The sequence below is a fragment of the Astatotilapia calliptera genome, chromosome 10, assembly GCF_900246225.1.
Source record: "Astatotilapia calliptera chromosome 10, fAstCal1.2, whole genome shotgun sequence".
Taxonomy (NCBI): Eukaryota; Metazoa; Chordata; class Actinopteri; order Cichliformes; family Cichlidae; genus Astatotilapia; species Astatotilapia calliptera.
Window position 1 is genome coordinate 10,550,160 of NC_039311.1, and position 20,968 is coordinate 10,571,127.

The 20,968-nt window shown below is 39.9% G+C and overlaps 1 protein-coding gene across 2 annotated transcripts; it reads left to right on the forward strand.

The window, feature by feature from the left end:
* The first annotated feature begins 54 nt into the window (after positions 1-54).
* Positions 55-17,352, forward strand: kif4 (kinesin family member 4). Of its 2 annotated transcripts, none has more exons than XM_026182532.1 (31): positions 55-317; positions 1,092-1,236; positions 1,364-1,478; positions 1,661-1,851; positions 1,934-2,023; positions 2,141-2,307; positions 3,722-3,816; positions 3,957-4,076; positions 5,707-5,882; positions 6,014-6,075; positions 6,188-6,320; positions 6,502-6,560; positions 6,737-6,842; positions 7,099-7,206; positions 7,351-7,527; positions 7,791-7,894; positions 7,987-8,131; positions 9,218-9,328; positions 9,470-9,553; positions 9,682-9,795; positions 9,898-10,053; positions 11,178-11,275; positions 12,478-12,607; positions 12,740-12,910; positions 12,997-13,116; positions 13,230-13,307; positions 14,015-14,116; positions 14,195-14,362; positions 14,567-14,692; positions 15,312-15,419; positions 16,670-17,352. In XM_026182532.1, the coding sequence occupies exons 2-31, from the start codon at positions 1,114-1,116 to the stop codon at positions 16,856-16,858; spliced, it is 3,726 nt and encodes a 1,241-aa protein (XP_026038317.1). In that variant the 5' UTR covers positions 55-317; positions 1,092-1,113; the 3' UTR covers positions 16,859-17,352. The 2 variants fall into 2 exon arrangements, with proteins under 2 accessions (XP_026038317.1, XP_026038318.1); XM_026182533.1 differs by having other exon boundaries at positions 14,567-14,680.
* The last annotated feature ends 3,616 nt before the right edge of the window (positions 17,353-20,968 follow it).

Genomic DNA, 20,968 nt, shown 5'->3' on the forward strand with positions numbered 1-20,968 from the left:
GAACAACGTACTAACGCTGTACTCTTCCGTTTATCCTGTAGAGGTCGGTAGCGTTGCGTTTCTGCATTGACTCTGCAGTAAAATTACAAGTAGAAGAAGAAACAGGAGGCGGAGCTGAGTGTTTGAAAGTGGCGGGCAGTAACAACTCCTCTTAGGGACCTGACTTGAGTAAAATTTAAAAAGTCGAGGAAGTTAGCGTTAATAATTTGATATATTTAAGGCTTAATGTTTATTTGAGAGCGTCTATCAGGCAGAACCAACGAATGTAGTTTTCGCTATACTTAATTAAACACTGGCTCTGGAGGAAACGTGTAAAGGTAACGTTAATGTCAATGTTTGCTGATAACTCCCGCTAGTTAGCTACGGTTAAGCTGTCGCTGGTTTCAGCTGAGCTAATTAACAGTTATCTTGATGCATTTTTGGTAGTGCTTTCTGTTCTGGAAAAGTAGCACCGCTAACTATGAAATGTGAATTGCTCGAGTGGACTTAAAGTATGGCTGCTGTTTGTGTCCTCCAGACAAACAGTTAAAATTTATCGTCAACGATACAACCCCCTCCGTGGAAAATGGTAGATTTCCACCAGGACAGGGAGTCATTGCACAGCTCTGTTTTGTTCCGATTAATCTCCAGAAGGGCTGAAAGCTGTGGTGCACAGAGACTGATCACGGAGTCGCAACATAGGAAGTCAATAATGGAGCAATTTTTTAGATACTGACACCACCCATTGTTTTATTAAGTCATTTTCACAAATAAGCACTTATGTAAAAAAAAGACAACCGCATAAATGTTTGACACTCAGCCATATAAAGTGTGTAACCGTAAACTATCAGAAGAGATTTCTATTTTATTTCTAGGACGTTTTTTTGGTCTGTCAAATTGTCTAGCAAAAGTAAAGTCTTATATTTGAACATACAGGGAGTCCCTATTACACCACCTGCCTTAATATTGAGTACTCAGAACTTTTTTTATTTTGTATAAATTATAAAGTTTTTTTTTAAACATATTTGTTCTGCAAATATATAGTAACATGCCTTTTAATCACATCAGTGCCCAGCTTTTTTTGGTAATCCCTTCATTTTGTTGTTTTGCAGTTATTCATTGGAATATTGCATCATGACAAACGAGGATGAGAAGGTCATTCCGGTGCGAGTTGCCTTACGATGTCGCCCACTAGTACCAAAAGAAATCAACGAGGGATGTCAGTCCTGCCTCACTTTCGTCCCTGGGGAGCCACAGGTGCTCAACTGCCTTTCTTTTACAGGCATGCCTCACAATATATCAAAATCAAACTACACTGTGTTTTCGTTTTGTACTTACATTGCATGTTGTGTGTAAAAACTGCTGCATGTTTGTTTGGTTTCAGGTGATTGTTGGCACAGAGAAGGCATTCACTTATGATTATGTATTTGAGCCCACTGCTGAACAAGAAGAAGTCTTCAGTACAGCGGTTTCCCCTTTATTGTCTGGGCTTTTCAAAGGTAGCTTTTAACTTGATGCTTTTTAAGTGAATGTCTTAAGATTTAATCTTCTTCCTGAGACGTGATTATGTAGGCTCGAAAAATAAAATAGCTGTGTTTATTTTTTGTATTCCTTTAAATCTATTGAATAATTTTGCAGCTAATTATGCTCCATCCATCATGTGATGTTATTGTTACTGTAGGCTACCATGCCACAGTTCTTGCCTATGGACAGACGGGATCTGGAAAGACCTTTTCGATGGGAGGAACCTATACAACGGCTCAAGAAAACGAGCCATCTGTTGGAGTCATTCCTCGAGTTATCAGGTGCATCTTTGCAGAAAAGGAGCAAAGGACAGACTGTGAATTCTGTCTGGCAGTGTCTTACCTGGAGGTTGGTGAATGTTTTTGGTTTGTGGTGTGTATGTACAATAGCCCTATAAAGTAAAGTAGTTAAGGTTTTCTTTTGATTGTAGATTTATAATGAAGAAATATTAGACTTGCTGTGTTCATCCAAAGACAAACCTGCTATCAGCATTCGGGAAGATCCTAAAGAAGGCATCAAGGTGAGTGACTTGTATGTTAAAAGCAAATTCAAATTTTTTGACAGCCCACCTGAACCACATATGTGCATTTTTCTCCATCTTTAGTTGAACTTTTATTAAAAATGTCCTGCTTTCCAGATTGTCGGCTTAACTGAGAAGCAGGTATTTTCTGCCCCTGAAATGGTGAGCTGTCTGGAGCTTGGAAACTCTGCTCGTACCGTGGGCTCCACAGCCATGAACGCTGCCTCTTCACGTTCCCATGCTATCTTCACCATCACACTGGAACAGCGCAGAGGGACAGATAAGTTAGTTTGGCTCCCTTTTTCCTTGATAAAACATGTTTCATCTTATTGTCCAAACATTTTTTTCTGATATAGACACAGAATACCTGCTCACAGTGCTCAGATATAAGGTGACAGTCATTTGAATTCTGTACATTTTCATATTCCTGTTATGGGTATTTGTTATAGAATTGCTCTAAATGTTACAGTTTTAATTTAACATTTGTCCAGTAAAAACTTTGCCTTGGGTTGTTATTATATTGTCAATCTTTGATTTACTGGAACCGGCTTTGGACACTATGTTTCTGTTATTTTGCCTTTGTACATCACCACAGCAGGTTGTTGGTTTTTTTTTGTTTGTTTTTTTAATGTAATCCTCAACATGAGGCATTTGGTTCTATTTCAAGGGGTATTATGAAAGAACTGTATGAACTGCTTAGGAATTAAAGTTGTTTTTGTACATAATGCCCCACTGTCAAAGTGTCAAAAGAAACTGGACAAGCTGCTTCATGACCGGGTGTTGCTTGTTGCCTCATTAAGAGATTAGGCAGATAAAAGATCTGGAGTTGATTCCAATTGTTGAACTTGCATTTGTTGGTTTTTCATAGAGCTGGGCGATATGAGATTTTTTCATATCACGATATGTTTTTTTCATTTCAGGCGATAACGATATCTATCACGATATAAGCCAAATAACTATATTTGTAAGATTTAAATGTGCCGTTGCTCACAAGTAAAATGTGAAATAATCAGCAGCTTGTTTTTATTTAAATATTTATTTCCCATAATAAGTTCAACAGGGTAGATGTACTTAAGGAACATGAGACTTTTTCAGATAAATAAAAGGCAAATATTGCAAACTACACAAAAGGCAGCCGCTAAAGCGTTTAAGTTTCAAAATAGAACAAATGAAACAGACGACTAAATTAGCCTGATAAAAACATAGTGAATACATCAGACAAAGAGAGAAAATGTATGAAGTTGCTGAATCAACAATCTAGTCCGTTCTTTAAAAAAAAAAACCAACAACAACCTAATCCACTCACCAGCTCAGCAACACCAAAAGGACCACAGAAGGCACCACCACAACCTAAAACTAACAGCAAATATTCTTGTTTTTTAATGTCATTATAAGGTGTTTGTTTGTTGAATTTTGAGGTGAAAAATGAATCCATGTTCGAATAAGACTGTAACATGACAAAATGTGGAACAAGTGAAGCGCTGTGAATACTTTTTAGATACATTGTATCAGCTAAATTGTTGATTTACACAGAGGGTGGGCCCAGAATTTCAGTGTTTCTCTTTTGTAAGCTACTATAATATTTTCCCTTAAACTGGGTTAGTGTGTTTGTGCACGTCCTCATTCTACAACACCCAACAGGCATTTCCAAAATATTGCCTACTGCAGTCTGAATATTTGTACAATCCTTTGTTTCAGGGCTGATTCAGTTGTTTCAAAGTTGCATCTTGTGGATCTGGCTGGATCCGAGAGACAAAAAAAAACCAAAGCAGAAGGAGATCGTTTAAAGGAAGGTAACCAAGATCAGTTAAAAGTTGTAAGCCTTTAATGTGCGATTATCACGGAGACATGTGCTGCTATGTAAGGTGTATTAAGCTACATTTCTGTGTTTAATAACAGTACTTCTGGTCATGCCGTCCATATTTATGTGCAGGTATCAGCATCAATCGTGGCCTTTTGTCTTTGGGAAATGTGATCAGTGCTTTGGGGGATGAAAGCAAGAAAAACACCTTTGTTCCTTACAGAGACTCTAAGCTCACCCGCCTGCTGCAAGGTAAGCTTTGATGTAGATGGCCAGATGTTACATTATGGTCATTAGGTCAGACATGGATACATTCTCACTGTGAGGATTTTCAAAGTCAGTCAGGGTTTTATTTAGGTTTTCAGAAGGCTTAGGCTACGTTCACACTGCAGGCGAACGCGCATCAAATCCGATTTTTTGACCCTATGCGACCCATATCCGATCATGCTATGACAGTGTGAACGGCGCAAATCCGATATTTTCAAATCCGATCTGGGTCACTTTCGTATGTGGTACTGAATCCGATACATATCCGATGTTTTAGAAAGCGACTGCTGTTTGAACGGTCAAGTCGCATTAAATCCGCCTTTTACGTCACCGACACAAGACTGAAGCCAATTATCAGCGCCAGAGAAGCGCCCGAGAAGACATCGCGAACGCTTCCTGGCCATCCAGTGTGGATGTCAGTGAAACTGTTGGGAAGACAACGTAAACATTTTATTTGTACTGTATAATCTGCAGATTCTGACAGAAATCTACAGCTATCCTTTGAAGCACCGCTCCTCTCTTAAATGGCAATAAGGATCATTATTAGGTTATTTACATTATTATGTAAATAACAAAATAACTTAAAGCAAAAATTGGGAAACGTGAAGACCGAAGTCTTTATATTAAGGGCCATCAGTCAAACAATACTGTTGCTCTGGGTCTAAACAGAGCGCGTTGTGTGTGACATCTTCTTTTGCGCATGCGGGCCGCTTTGAGCGTTCACACTAGAGAGCGTTTGCTGTCGCATTTTATTTGTAGTGTGAACGAGCAGACAAAAAAATCGGATTTGATCAAAAAATCGGAATTGAGCATTAAGACCTGCAGTGTGAACGTAGCCTTAGATGCCTGGAGTCCAGGATTGGTGATGCTTTTATTTACCTTTAATCTTGAATTTGAAGAAAAATGCAAGAAATAAGACTCATAATTCACAAACATGAATTTAATTTGAGTTAAACTGGATATGTGCTGCCCTTTTCTTTTTCTTTAAGTGTTTCTTTGTTTTGCTCATTATATTCTCTAGCAAAACCAATTTTATTAAAACATTTTAAATCTGTCATATATTTTGTCCTGATTCCTTTAAAGTTGTATTTGTGGACTCTGCTGGAGTCGATAATTCCATTTTAAATCATTCTTATTTAGCTTATACCAGACTTTGGTGTGATTCCTCGATTCTTCCACTGTCTGAAACAAGACTTTTAAGGTCCCTTTCATATGAGGCCTTTAAGCCAGCTATGTTCTGAATGGCTGCATTCTGCAAACAAGGTTTGAACAGCAAGTGGAGGCTGCCATTCTACTTTCAGAAAGACCTGTATGACTGAGATGATCATAAGATGTTGTCACATAGGCCCGCTTCTACTTTCAGCAGACACAAACATTATGCCTTTCTATGGTAGGGCTTGTAGTATGTGGTATTTTCTTTTTTCCTGCTTGTTTCACTTCCATTACCATGAAAAACTGAAACATCTTCAGACTCCTTGAACAGGATTCGCATTAAGCTTAGGTTTTTATTTATTTGAGGGAGAAAAGCTACGGGTGTTCAAAGTGGTAACAATGCATTGTAGAACTTAACTGCACCCCTGTAAACGTATACATGTATATGTGTGTTTGTCCTCAGATTCTCTGGGAGGCAACAGCCACACTTTGATGATTGCTTGCGTCAGTCCTGCAGACTCCAACATGGAGGAAACCATCAACACGCTGCGATATGCTGACAGAGCTCGCAAGATTAAAAATAAACCAGTTGTCAACATCGACCCCAGAGCTGCAGAAATGAACCGCTTGAAACAACAGGTGCAAAAATGGGTGTTGGGCCTCATTATCATCAGCACTCAAATTACTAGTGTTGCAGTTTTTCATTGAGTGGTTTAGTTTGAAAAAGATTAAAGCATGTTCCAAATGTTTTCAATGGTACCCTGGTGTAGGTCCAAGAGCTGCAGGTGATGCTACTTCATGCACGTGGAGGAGTAGCTCCGGTGCTCTCTGGGTAAGACAGCTTTCTCAGTAAACCTCAGGGTTCAAAGAGGATGCCAAATAAATGCAGCCAGGATAAACATCACCTATAAAGCAAAAGGCCATAATAGTTGCCCCTGTTGCAGGTCAGAGAGTGCAGAGAACGTGACTAAACTGCTGGAACGAAACCGCGCTCTGCGGGATGAGAACAATAAACTGAGCAGAGAGCTGAGTGAGGCAGCTGGACAGACGGCCCACATGTTTGAGAAGATCATTATGGTGAGCCTGGTCACAGCAGCATCCTGTTATTACTGCTTATGAAAACAAAAGGATTGGATTTGACACGAACAAAAACAGTTGCAAATTATTTACAGTTGATCTTTTGACCTTAGTTTCTTTCTTACATTTCCACTGTTTTGCATCATCATAGTTTTTATATGCTGTTTGTTTTATTTTGTAGACAGAGCAAGCAAATGAGAAAATGCAAAGCAAGCTGGAGCAACTGCGGCACCATGCAGCGTGAGTTTGCTAAAGCAAAAAGCCAGCAAAGCTTTAGAAGAGGTCTCAAAAAGCTTTAACAGTAGCTGTGCTGAAATCTGTTCCTACAAAAAGCAGTTTCATTTTTTTAATTTGACTCAGGATTTCAGCTTGTCAACAAATCCACTGAGTCACATTGATGTCCGATGGTTTTTCAGATGTACTGTAGATCTGGAGAAAGTGATGAAAACGCTGGAGGACCAGGAGCTCAAGGAGAATGTTGAAGTGATGAAGAATCTGCAAAACATCATCTTGGAGCTCAAAGTATGGATGTCTTCTTACATTACAATCCAGTCAAAGAAATATAAGTCAAGTAATAATAGAGTAAATTGGTGCTTCTTTTTTAAATAGAGAGCTTTGCCTGATGTTAAATATAGAAAGAAATGGGTTAAATAAATTTGATGACAACTTTCTTTTGCTGCTGTGTTATTAAACTATTTTGCAATTCTTCAATTTTTCCACTATTAAATTTGAATATTCTTCTTGAATGTTATGGTTTACTCCTTGTTTGCTTTGTCAGAATGAGAGTGCGGGCATCGCCGCCTCCATTGATGCAGTGGCTGCAGGAGAGGATTTACCTGAAGTGTCTGGGAATGGCAATAAATGTTCACCAGAGGGATCCCCATCAGTATGTTTTCAGTTTTGTTTTCTTAACGTATCTTCCACGAGTAGCGGAGCATCACATTTCTTTTATCTTGGCCAAACTAACTTGACTGAAGACTGAACCAGATGTAATTTTAGATGTTTTCCAACTCTAATACTCTCCAAATAGGATGCCACTGCCCTAAAGGACTCCCCAGAAGCCTTCACAGCCCATCATGCATTGCGGCAAGCCCAGCTCTCCAAGGAGCTGATTGAGCTTAACAAAGTCTTAAGCCTGAAAGAAGCATTTGTTAAAAAAATGTGCCAAAATGACAGCCAGCTGGAGCCGATGCAATCTGAGCACCAGGTCAGCATTACAGAGTCACTTAACTGTCATCTCACTACAGTAGACAAGTTTAAGCGAGGTGTTATTGACTGCCAAGTCACAGTTTATTATTGGCATTTTTAAACTTTGCAGACGTTTCTACTTGAATAACAAATTCTAAATGGTTTTATTAGTAGAGGCTGTCACATACACAGATCTCAAAGTGTAGTGCAAATACGTGTAAGCCATATTTCAAAATATCATGAAACGGTAGACACATTTTAATCTTTCGGACTCTCTTCCAGAAAAATGTACAAACTCTACAGTCTGCTGTGGATTCACTGCAGAAGGAGAAAGAGGAACTCGTTTTGGCCCTTCAGTCTGCAAAGAAAGACACCAACCAGGCTAAGTAGGAAAGCCCTTTCTTTGTTTTGGTGCTTGTTGTAATATACGTGCAGGTTCTTATACTTGACCTGACTTGACTCCACCATCCTCGCCCAGGCTCAGCGAGCAACGGAGGAAGAGACTGCAGGAGCTTGAGAGCCAGCTGGTAGACATGAAGAAGAAACTTCTCGAGCAGTCCAAACTGTTGAAACTCAAAGAGTCGTCTGTTCAGAAAGTTAGCAAGCTCATGGAGGAAATACAGGTAACGGTTTATTTTCCTTTAATGGTGTGTTGAATATTTTGTGTGGCATGGGTTTTGTTTTGTTTTGTTTTTTAAACTGATCTTTAAATTGAAGTATGAGACAAAACAACACAGTTGGGAATTGTGATATAAACCACAGCTGAGATGCTTAATCTAACACTGAGTCCTGTAAAAGCAGGGTGTAGGGCTGGGCTATTAGTTAAATCTTATTTCTAATTGTGCTTTTTGGCTTTAGGGGATTATGAAAACAAGATGGTTGATTTTTTTTTTTTTTTTTTTTTTTTTTTAAATCTCTTTAGATTCGTTTTCATTACAAAGTTCTTGTGATACCAATCCAAATCTCAACTGGCCTGTTATACAATACATGCTTTTATTTTAGGTTTAGAATTGCTTTATGTCATATTTACCTCTTTCTTTTCGTTTTAAAAAATTTGATCTCCTTCTTTACCGTTTTTGTGTTGGCTATTTTTAATGGGAGAAATACTTTAGAGCAGCTTTTTTTTTTATTTTTTATTTTTTATTTTTTTTAATTACTTTTTCCTTCATAAAATCGCAAACTAACAAACAGTTTATTTGGCTTCAGCCATGATGACAAGTCTTGATGAACAAAGGCTCTCTTTCTGTCTAGTGAAAGCTAAAATTGTAACAAGATCACAAGTTGTGAACCTTTGGAAGGATCATTAACTGCTGCCTGCAGCTGATTTGTCTGCAGATCACACACGAGAGCCTGTGATCGTATCTCCATATCAGACAATTATAGTTTTTGTTTATATTAAAAATCTCTGGCAGAGTTTTCAGATATTGTTTTTATAGTCAGAAACTAATTAAGTCAATGTGATGAGAGCCACCATGTAACTGATGAGTCATTTTTGGATCATCAAGCAGCCTCAGTAATAGATGTAATAGTTTATCTATTATCTTTGTTCAGTAACATATTTCTCTTCTGCATTATATGGCACTTTGTGAGCATGCAGTACAGAAACCTTTTGTCACATGGCGTCATCGCGTGTACTCTGAGCTTTGTTTTTCTTTAAAGCGTTTGAGTAACTACAGACACAAGTTTCAAATGTCGCTGTGTTCTCACAGGCTATGAAGACCCAACGTACACAGCTAATGCGGCAGATGAGAGAGGACTCTGAGAAATTCAGGCAGTGGAAGAACAAAAAGGACAGGGAGGTACTGCAGCTGAAGGAGAAGGTGAGTAGAGATAAGACTCTTATGGAGACATAAGAGGGATGACTTCAGTTGTTGCACTCTCTAGCCTTTTCTTGTCAAAAACCTGTTTATTCTGGAGGTTCTTTGACTTCTGTAATCCGTTTATTTTGTATTTTTTTGCAGGATCGTAAACGGCAGTATGAGCTGCTTAAACTGGAGAGAGATTTTCAGAAACAAGCCAACGTCCTGCGTCGTAAAACCGAAGAGGTGTGGCCATTCACTGTTGCACAGTTTGTTTGTTTTTTACCATTTGAAATTTTTGTGTTCATAGGGTTGAAGAATCACTGGAAAAGGTTTGTAGCTGTTTATGAGGTGCTCTTTTTTTTTGCTTAAAGGCTGCAGCTGCAAACAAGAGATTAAAAGATGCTCTACAGAAGAGAAGTGAGGTAGCAGAGAAGCGCAAAGATGCCCAGAACAAAGGCATGGAGGGAGCAGCTGCGAGAGTGAAGGTAGAAAAACATGATTCTTGAGAAATGGTCAAATATTTTGTGTTGGAGATAACTCGGACTTAAAGTTTCACAATATGAACCGTTTTCCTTTTCTGTCATCAGACATGGTTTCTCAACGAGGTGGAGGTGATGGTTAGCACGGAGGAGGCCCGGCGCCATCTCAATGATCTTCTGGAGGACAGGAAGGTTTTGGCTCAGGAGATCAACCACCTCAAACAGCAGCTGGAGGCTGGGGAGAGGCCGGCTCCCAAAATCAGGGTGAGCTGACACATCTGTACAGTTGTTATAGAAAACGAAACATGCAGCAAGGCCCTGTTTCAGTGCCAGGTTTGGCTAACAACACTGAGTTTGATAACCCTGGGATTAGCTGGGTTTAAGATCTAAGCTGGTTACTGTGGAAACGGACTCTTTGACGGGCTTTCTTTTGCAAACTTTGGTGTTTCTCTCTGACTCTGCCCTCTGGCTACACCTGAACCAGCTGTCTGACACTGTTTAATATCCTCATTCACAAAGTGGCTATCAAAGATCAGAGTGGAGCCAATTAAGCTACAGAAGTTTACATTTTTACACACGCTGAAATCTCAAGAACACGTTAGCTTGCCGTTTGTTTGCTAAAGTTTTTTTTTAAGTAACACGAGCAGTTGAATAATAAATGAGTGATAGAAGGACAGAGACAGTTGTCATTACACTGTATATTTATAATCGCCTCAGGATAAAATCTTTAGTGTCTAACTCTGTTTCTCTAGATAGAAACAGAGCTGTGTAAGTGTTTAAACATGTAACACGCTGATCAATAATCAACCATTTGTTGTGTTGTAATCGCTCACAATGATGGAAAAATGTCTGTCACAGTTGAGATCTTCCAGATGAAGCTGAATGATTCTTAAATATGTTTGTGACCTTTTAAATTCAGACTGCAGCAGGCAGCAGTCAATAAATCGGCCTTTAAATGATGTTAAACAATATTTTGAAAGGTACAATGTGTGAAATTCAAAGACTGAACTCATCTGAACAGATGAGAACCACAGATTCAGACCGGATGAGGACCAGATCCAATTTAGATGTGGTTATTTTCCAGCTCATCGTGTCCATTTTGGATCCATTCACAGTGACTTATTTACACGAGTTAAATGCAAAACCAACTTGCTTAACTCTTAGTTTTAATAGCAACTCTGTAAACATCTCTGCTACAGCAGAGACAGCCATCATCTATCAGTGAACTCTGATTGGCTATAATTATAAACATTCCTCTGGGGACCATTAAAGCAGAGTTTGTCTATAAATCTAATTAAGTGTTTTCTTTTTTAAATAAAATAGTTAAAGTGACATGGATGCAGAGAAATGTGGTTAAATCATTTACTTTATGTCATCTCTCCATGCAGCGTCGGACACTGATCATATCTGAACTGGAGAGCCAGGGGGCGCTGGAAACCCCTCTGACGAAACAGGTGGAGAACCTGGAGACAGAAATTGGCCTCAGGTGAGTCATAAAAACCAGCCAAACAAGACACCTCAGTCTGTCAAAACCAGACAGTATAATACCTAGCTGCCATGACATTTCCTTTGGTTTGATAAGTTCCACTGGCTTCATTCTGTTTCGAGGCCACTTAGATGAGCGTCTCTGCTGCTGTCATCTTGGTTACAAAAGTGACGAGGAGGGGTGGGTCTGAAAGCATTGTAGTGGCTAATGACCTGTGATTGAGAAGTCGTTAGTAACTGAGGACATAAACCTAGCAGCAAAGTGTTTACAGAGGTGAGGCCAGAAAGCTGATTTCTCATAGACTTCTATAGGACCAAAAGCCTATGTGCCTAATTGCAACTACTGCCACCTGATGGCCTTCACAAAGAATGCAGGTTTTAGGCACTTGCCCATTGGCTGAATTTTTTCCAACCTGAAAGTACATCCATATTTTTTTACTGTCTGTGGTCCAAACTGTTTGTGTGATTTAATGACTATTTCAAGCAGCCCTTTTTTCCCCCCTTTATATGTGAAAAAAACTCTATTGTCTATTTCTAAGATGCTCTCTGTAATAAGTAATAGCGGTTTAAAAAAAAAACAAACAAAAAACCCTGAATTTGTTCACTGATTATTTCAGGGTTTTTTTTGTTTGTTTGTTTGTTTTTCGATTTTCCTTGAAGCCTCTCAAGCTTTTAGCAAAAGATAAGTTTGGAGTCCAGTTTATGCCAAACTTACACCAAACCAAGGGTTCAGAGCTGCAAAGAAACATCTGATGTTGCATTTAAGTACAGTTGTTGCAATTTTAGTAATAACTGTACTTAAATGCAACATGTGTGAGCTGTCACTTTATCATTTTAATATTGCAATAAATTCGCAAACGTTTAATATACTTCTTTTTCTTGGTTCATGCAAATAGCGAAGGTCAGTCGTGTAAATGTTGTCAACAACCAGTAACTTGGTTCTCTCTGGTTTCTCAGCCACAGTCGGTATCTTCATTTTTCTTTTAGGCTGTTTTTCCAGAACAAACGATCACACATGCTGCACTTGTGGCCAAAGGTTCTGTACTCAAGCTAAAAGGTCCGCTGTATTAGCAAAATCCTGCTAACGAAGCTATGTACAAGCTTGTTTTATTTGGACTAAAATGCTGTTTGCGTTTGTTTTGTGCGTATATGCTACACGTTAAAGGTTTTATAAGATCTGCAGAGTGATTTGCACCTTCACAGGAATGCCCAGATAGCGGACCTGCAGCAGAAAGTTCTCGCTGCAGACAGCGAGGGACGTTTTAAGCAACGCATAGACAACATCACCAGTATAGTTGAGACCAAGTGTGCCCTCAAGGTCCTGATGTCAGAGGTAGATAAAATGAAATGAGAATGCATGCATATATTCCATGACCATAACTGAATTGTTTAATTGTACAATAGTCAAATCACTTAATGGTGTTTGGTTTAGAAAAGAAAATCTAATATTTTTTTCTTTTTTAAGTTGGTTTCTGCTAAAACAGCCCATGCCAAGCTAGAGAGCGAGGTGACACAGGAAAAGGCAAATGCACAAGACTTAAGGAAGATGCTGGCTGAAGAGAGAAATGTCATGTCCACCATGGACATGGAGCACCAGCAGCAGCTGGTTGAACTCGAGCAGAGGCATCAAGAGAAGGTGCTTCATAGATGGGCTCGCTTTAGACTCAAAAATATTGACCTGTCGCAGCTCCATATATTTACCTTTCTACCTTGTTTCTTCAGGTTCTTTACCTCCTTAACCAGCTTCAGAACAAACCTATCGGTGAAGATTCAGACGAAACAAACTTCACCATCAAGGAGAGTTCAAAGGAGAAGGAGCTCCTGCAGCGCCTCAATGTTCAGGTTTGTCTGGACAGATTTTACAGCCGTTTGTGGTTTAATTAACTTTAGCTTTCTTTGTTTTAATTAATTAATGCAGAGTTGTGCCCAGAGCTTATGTTGTAATATCATTATAGGAGGAAGAGCTTGAAAAGCTACGGGAATTAAGCGAGCAGAACCAGAAACTGGTGGAGCAGAATGAAGAGTACAGACGGGTAATGGTGTTTTTTGTTGTTGTTGTTCTTTTTTTCCCTCCAATGTCATTATATTTCTGTTGTCATGACTAGCCAGTTGTTCAGCCAGTTAAGTATGGCAGTCTGAGTGTTTTCTCTTATTAATTTTTTAAAGCAATCAATTGCAGCAGATGGCGGCCCCTCCCTGAGCCTGGCTCTGCCAGAGGTTTCTTTCTGTTAAAAAGGGAGTTTTTCTTTCCCACTGTTGCCAAGTGCTTGCTCAAAAGGGAAATTTCTGATTACTCGGGTTTTCTCTCTACTATGGTTGGGTTTTTCCTTACAATATAAAGCGCATTGAGGTGACTGTTGTTTTGGTGTTTTATAAATAAAATTAAGTGGAATTATTTAAGGCCCCCCTAAAGACGTTCATGCAATCCTGATTATGTCCTTATCTCTACATATTTTGCATCATACTAGTCTTTGATTGTTATTGACGAGGGCGCTAAGTGCTGCAGTGGAGACAGAGTAGACTACAGTTACTACCTGTATGCTGGAAATGTTGAAAAAAGTGTTTGCCTAGATGAAAAGAAACCCTGTCATAAAGAAAGTATTTGTGTAATTTCACTCACTGCCAGAAGGAAGAAATAAAAGTTCTGCAGTGCAGGTTTGAATAGTGAAAAGCAAAAAAAAGCATTGCAATTCTCTTCACCTAAGTTATATGACTAACCTAAACCTGCCCGTGTCTGCAGAAACTCTCAATGGTGCACCTGGCAAGTGAGAAGAAAATCCTTGTGCCTAAAACCAACAAAGAAAACAACCCAGATGATTCGTTTGAGTACGTCCCTCCAAAGGTAAGTTTTTCTTGCAGATTTACTTGAAGTAGCTTCAATTTATGATTATTTGAACATAACATGGTGCTTTCTCTGTAGCCTAAATCAAGGCGCTTTACCACAGCTAAAGCGCAGCTGAATGCGACCATCAACATCGAAGAGCTGATGTCACCCAGCGAGGACGAAAACGAGGAGGAAACGGAAGAGTGGCGACCTGAGAAACAGGAGAGAGGACGCAGAGTCTCAAAGAAACCGAAACAAACCGGGGTAAGACGGGAAGAGGAGTCTGGCACTTTTTTTGAATTGAACTCCTTGATCTTATAGAAACAGACTGTCCACAGTGAAAACAAATCATGTGCATCTTATCATCATGTCATTTCTTTGAAAATGTCACATATTTCAGACCAAAACAGAAATGAAACTGTTTGCATCAGGATAGAAGGCCTATGAACCTGGTTTCTCTTCTTTTAGTGTGCGTGTAAAGGTCGCTGCAGCAACAAGCAGTGCAGGTGCCGCAAAGGGAAGATGACATGTGGGGAGAACTGCCAATGTGATCACGAGAAGTGTCGAAATATGGATAACCAGGTGCCCGCTGAGGCAGGTTTTTCCTCATTCTTGCTCCCTGTTCTTAATTTGGGATAAATGATGGGTTGTTGGTGTAGATGTAAGATTTCCGTGCAGATTTAGAGCTGCACAAGCATAGCAGTCACTCTTAGCTTTTGGGGTAGAAATATATAAGAATCAGATTTCACACCAGTTTCATGTATGAAAAATGTGCTTAAAATGAACTTTTACTAACTGCTTTAGAAGAGAATAAAAGCTCATATGCTGCAGGGCTCCAGTTTTACTCATTAATTGCATCACAAAGAGTTTAGAGATCAGCCACCGAAGTCTGGCCTGATGTACTAGAAACAACATGTATTTTTTTTAATGCAGTGAAAGAGTAAAACTGGATCCCCACAGTGTTTGGTTGTCAGTTTAATTTCAGGCCATTTCCTGCACGCTTCTGGGATGGATTTTTATAGTGTGTATTATACAATAAACATGTTTCATAATGAAAATGATTGAAAAACCTAAGAAGTGAAAATAAGACTCAGAACTGAAGTGAATGTTAGCCTAAGAGGTGTGTTTCTGTGTAGTCAGGTCTGGCTTTCACTGCCCAGCATATTTCTATCAGTGAGCATTGTTCTGAATTTGGGACTGTTCATTATTTCAGGATGCAAGCTCCACAGAAAGCACTTCCCGAGACTCTCTATCTCTTCAGGATTCCAGTCCAGGCAACAATACGTTCTTCAAGCCGCCGTCTTGCACTCCCACAAAAAAGGTAAGAACAAGAGTTGACTGGCATGCACAGGACTTTGTACCAAGGCTGCGTGTGAGTGAATGTAAACATATTTCTCAGTTACATTAGTTAACATTAGTTTTCTCATTCAATGAGGCAACTCAACTGTAGAAATATAGAATTGCAGCGAGAAAAAACTGCTACAGTCGTATAAATCATCAGTTCTAAGATTTTAAGTATCAAGATAAGGGGGGGAGGATCTGATCCTTGAGAGGGTCTAAATGATTTAAGTACAACGAGAGATGAACACGTGGGATACTGCACCTTATTGGGGTTTTTTTGTTTTGTTTTGTTTTGTTTTTTTAGCAATGTCAAAATGCCAAAGTTTTTTGTGAAAAGTGCACCTGTACAGTTTCCAGAGGAATTAAGAGTGTAAGTAGCATCCAGGTGCTGATAATCAAATTGAGTTGATTATTGGATTATCAGTAGGTGAGAGCTCCTCTGAAAGCAGACGTTTAGGCAGTTTGCAGCTCTGGTCATTCAGGTGTATGCTAGCACACGCAGGAGAGACGTCATCAATGATCTTGGAGAACAATTGTTGCTGCCCATCAATCTGGAAAGGGTCACAAGGTCAACCTGAAGTCCTGGAAAATATTCAAGGCAGTTGCCAGTCTTCTCAGGAGTGGACGTTCCAGCAAATCCATCCCACAGTAAGACTGTGCAGTGCTCAGAGGAACTACTAAAAAAAACCCAGAGCTACTTCATACTCTACCAGCTTCAGCTAAATGAAAAGGAAGAAAAAACAGTGTGGCTTGTTTGTGTCTTCTCTCTAAATAGAGCACAGCATCACAGTTTAGCTTTACAGAGTTTTGTCTGAACAAACCACAGGACTTCTGCAACAATGTCCTGTGGTCAGACACGACCAAAGTGGAGATGTTTGGTGATGATACACAGCACCACGTTTGGAGAAAACCAAACGCAGCATATCAGCAAAAAAGGAGGGGACCTACGATGTGAGAGGCTAATAAGGTCATTTAGGAAAGAAGGTGGTTCTATAAACTGTTGAATCATGGGATGCATTTTTGCAGTTTTCCACAAACGGCTTCTGGATTTTCTTTGTCTTTGTTAAATGACTGGGTGTTGTTCATCTGAGGTTGTATTTAAGTAAGAAGACTTTTTTTTTTTTTTTTTTTTTAACATCCTGACACTTAAAATCGAGAGTAAACTTAGACTGTTTATGTCTTGCATGTTGCATAACCAGCTAACAGTGTTGTGCTCATTTACTATTTTAGGTGCTAAAAGAAATTGGAGATATGGGACACACCACCGCAGACTTGAAGGTGGCAGAGGAAGAGCAGGAGGACAACGATGATGAAGAGGACAAAACAACAGTCAGCTTCCTCAAGAAGAAGAAACGACTCCTGACGAGTTTCCAGAACAGTTTTTTCTCGGGATGCACTCCAATCAGAGAGGAGTCCTAATCTGGACACTAGCTGTCAATGTTTTTTAGATGAATGTTGTCCGTGCGTTTAAGTCTTTCTGTTTATATGTGACTAACGTGTTACTTGAAAGTAGCTATTGACACTTCAGTTTCAGTAGATGCTGATCAAAGAACTGTGAATAGCACTCAATGATTCACAATGACACGATCAAACTGTACCTGACTCATTTATCCCCCCAAATGATAATAAACTCACTTTTCTAACACATTAAACCGGTTGTCACTACAGGTGCATAACATCTTCTTATGGATTAAATTTGAGTCCTTTTTACTGCATACTATCTGCTGAATAAAGTTTTGAAGTCTATTCTTTTTCTTTTTTTTAAAGCAAATTGATGTTTTTTCTTTTGTAACTGAAAGATAATTTATTTGAATCCTTCTGGTAGGATTAATGTGGAACTTCTGATTTGTTTTGTTGTTGTGTAGGTTAAATTAGTGTAAATGATAGATGAAATAAATGTTTCACCAGGAAAACAGTATTCAGTTGATGATGCTTTTGGAAAATGTACATCATGTCCCGGCTGAGCAGTGTGAGTACTGAATGTATTAAATTCTTCCAAATCAAATTCTCAGGTGGAGAATAAGCACTTATCAAGATGCCAAGTCATGTATTGCATGAAAACATTGTGATGTCAGGTTTTGTTGTTGCTTTTCTCCAGTCCACACATCCGAGTGCCTCAGCTGAGAGCAATCTTAGGTTTGTTTAACTGGTTCATCAAAGCAACTCCTGGTCAGATCTCATATGGTCATGGGGGGTTGTACAAAAACATTATGTACTGTGATACACAGGCATGAACAATGAATCCTTTAAGTATACAAAGGACGAGGCTTTTAGATTTGTACTGTCACCTCAGACACCACATATGAATTCTCATACCCATGTTTCATTACCGTATGTAAGGCTGTCTTTGCTGAAGAAATGAAAATGTGCAGAAAAGAGACCACGACCAACGTATAGATGACAAGTTGTGACTTTTTAACACAGATATGCTCATTTATTTTCAGCAGATTAAATAATTGACCCTCCCTCTCCGGACAGCTGACAACAGCTAAACAACAACTGGTTATATACCAACACTTCCCCTGGGATTAACAGTTTGATTCACTTCTCAGATCAGTTTTGAGAGTTTATTCACTAAGTGTCTAAATCCAACATTATTTGAGCTACTTCAAAGAATGTTTCACTAATAGCAGCTAACAGTGGATAACAGCAGCAAAAACAGGAGCACTTACAGACAGAAGTTCAGGATATCCTCAATAACTCACCTCTCTGAGCTCTGTTTCATTATCTTTTCAGCACTCGCTGCGGAGCTGTCAAGAAGCACTGAAAGGGGGGGAAACAAAAGAAGACACGATAGCAACAGGTGCATGTGCAAGCACAAAAACATACATTAGAATATAATTGTTATATTTAAAAAAAAGGCTCTGACTCTGGTACTTTAGAGCTTTTATTGACTCATTAAAGTGCAATGCTCTCAATTTGGAGCTATTCTGAGGACACGTGTGTCCACAATCCTGCATGTTATGTCTGATTATTGAAGACAGAAAAGAAGTCTGATCATCAAAACAAGCTGGGCAGGGACTAGCAAACATTTGTCCCAGGGGTCTGTAACTTGATGATCCAGACATCATGAAAGGATCCATCTGACCTACATGTAGATACCACACTCATCTTCTTGTTGCATTTTTTCTGAGCCAAAATAATTGAATAATCTTGTCATATTTTAAGATTTGTGAAAACAGCTTTTGGCTACAATGTCATATTGAATCACGTTCAGTATGACATCACACTAATCAAAGATCTTTAGGTACTTATAGTAGTTTTTACTTCGGGCACACACAAAGTCCCGATGACAGCGTCAGTGCAGGATCTGAGTATGAGCTGGCAGATGATGAAACTGCGGTGAACAATAAGTCTGGAAAACTGGATGTTCCTTGGTAAAGATTATAAAGTGGGTAAAACGAACATGCCAAAAGCAAACTGTCACAAGCTGAACGGAAAGAAGCAACAAATTGCAAAGAGAATATCCACCGATCCCAAAGCCAATTCCAGCACAAAACCAAGTTCAGCACAATTTTTCATGGAGATCACCGATTTAACAGTTAAATGTCTCATAAGGTGCTTCAAAGTTCTCCTCTTGGAACATTTTCATCCGATCTAGAAGCTCTTATGGGATGTTATTGGCCATGACAGCTGCTTCCCAGGCCAAATGAATTACAAGACAAAGCATCACTGTTAAACAGAAAAGTCTGCTTGACTTTTTTTTACCCGCCCCCAGATAAAAAGCATTCAGGCTAGTGCAAAAACACTTTACCAGAAAAGGCCACGGAGGCGGAGGACTAAATTACAGATTTACGCAAGAAAATAAATAGACGGGGATGAGCACGAAGAGGCGCATCTAGTTTAAGAGGAGAAAGATTTCATCAAGCCTCAGGGAGATGGGTTATGAAGGCTCCCTTCATGAATACAGAAGACATTTTGTCTCAATAACACAGCAGGATGAAAAGGAAATGAGAGGTCTCTCCCATTTGATTGGATTCAGACGTGAGGGTCGAGGACACCGAGGCGAGAAGTACTTTGAGAAACAAGAGGCGATGAGTTTTAAAGGCAGCGTCCTTCGTAGTGTGCAGCTGGCGTCACGTTTATGAATGGAAACTTTATCACACGTCCAAGTAAAATGCACAAGTTGAAGTGTGTCATTCAGTGTAATGGCTCCCTGCTCTCATGAAAACATAATGGTTTCAGCTCAGGAAGGTAATCTGAGCCAGAGGCCTGTTTTTTTTCTCGTGCACAGCATGCTGGTCACCAATAGAGGGCACTAAATGTCAGAATACAACTTCTTGTAATTAAGGTTACTTCTCATGGGGTAATCATGGTTCAGGGGTGGAAGTGTGCACCTGTCTACCTGCAGAGAGCGTCTGCTGTCAGATGGGTGCACAGTCAAAAAGTGTGTGGTACAGCCGTCACTCCCTTTCCTCTTCTGGCCCACAGCATCGTCTACATTTGGCACTATGCAGTTGGGATTTTGGAAAACTGGACAGGAGCAAAAAACTGCTCTCTGCAGTCTGTCTGAATGGAAATACCTCTGCAAGCACGGTAGCATAAATTATTATAACTATAATTAAATAAAATTATACATTATTATTTCAGAATTTTCTGATTGTTTTCATGAGATGTCAGGAGACATCACATGATGCTCTACTGTTAAAATAGATTAATTTCTGATGTTCTGTTCAACAGATCTGTGGCGGCTAAACGCATAGTGAGGGTGTGCTGAGAACGCTAGACGCCCCAGTCTGCAAGATCTTCAACTCTTTCCCCTGGCAACTCTTTCCTTCAACGTCTCTTTGAAAAGCTGTCAAAGCAATTCAAAGGGACATTGAGTCTTAATGGACCACATTAAATTGCTTAATCTGCTGCACTGAGCTGCAGCCACAAGGTGGTTGGTGCCTGGTGTGGAAGTTGCTATGAGCCATTTGATCCTTACACAACTGTTGCAAGAGCATGGTCAACATAGCCGGCAATAAGTCAGAGTCGTTCTCGGTGGGTGTTGGACTTCACCAGGGACAGAATTACTAGGTGTAGCCAAGTAGTGGAAGGATTCCACTTGGGTGGTCTCAGAATCTAATCTCTGCCTTTTGCAGATGATGTTGTTCTGTTGGCTTTATCAGGTGGTGGCCTCCAACTCACGCTGGAGTGGTTCGCAGCCAAGTGTGAAGTGGTGGGAATGAAAATCAGCACCTGAAAATCTGAGGCAATGGTTCTCAGCCCACTCTGCGTCGGGACAAGTTTCCACCCCGAGTGGAGGAGCTTAAATATCTCGGGTCTTGTTCACAAGTGAGGTGAGCGGGAGATCGACAGATGGATTGGTGCTGTGGCTGCAGTGATGTAGACGCTGTACCGAGGGCAGACCCAAGCTACACTGGAAAGAGGTTATATATTTCGGCTGGCCTGGGAATGTCTTGGTATTCCTCTGGACAAGCTGGAGGTGTTGGCCAGGGAGAGGGAGGTCTTGGCTTCTTTGCTTAGGCTGCTGTCCCCATGACCCAACCCCAGATAAGCAGAGGAAAACGGATGGATGGATGGATG

Coding starts and splice junctions, on each gene's coding strand:
- kif4 (XM_026182532.1), top strand. CDS start 1,114: ATGACAAACGAGGATGAGAAGGTCATTCCGGTGCGAGTTGCCTTACGA. Junction 10,054..11,177: donor GGCCGGCTCCCAAAATCAGG/GTGAGCTGACAC, acceptor CTCTCCATGCAG/CGTCGGACACTGATCATATC. Junction 13,117..13,229: donor TGCAGCGCCTCAATGTTCAG/GTTTGTCTGGAC, acceptor ATATCATTATAG/GAGGAAGAGCTTGAAAAGCT.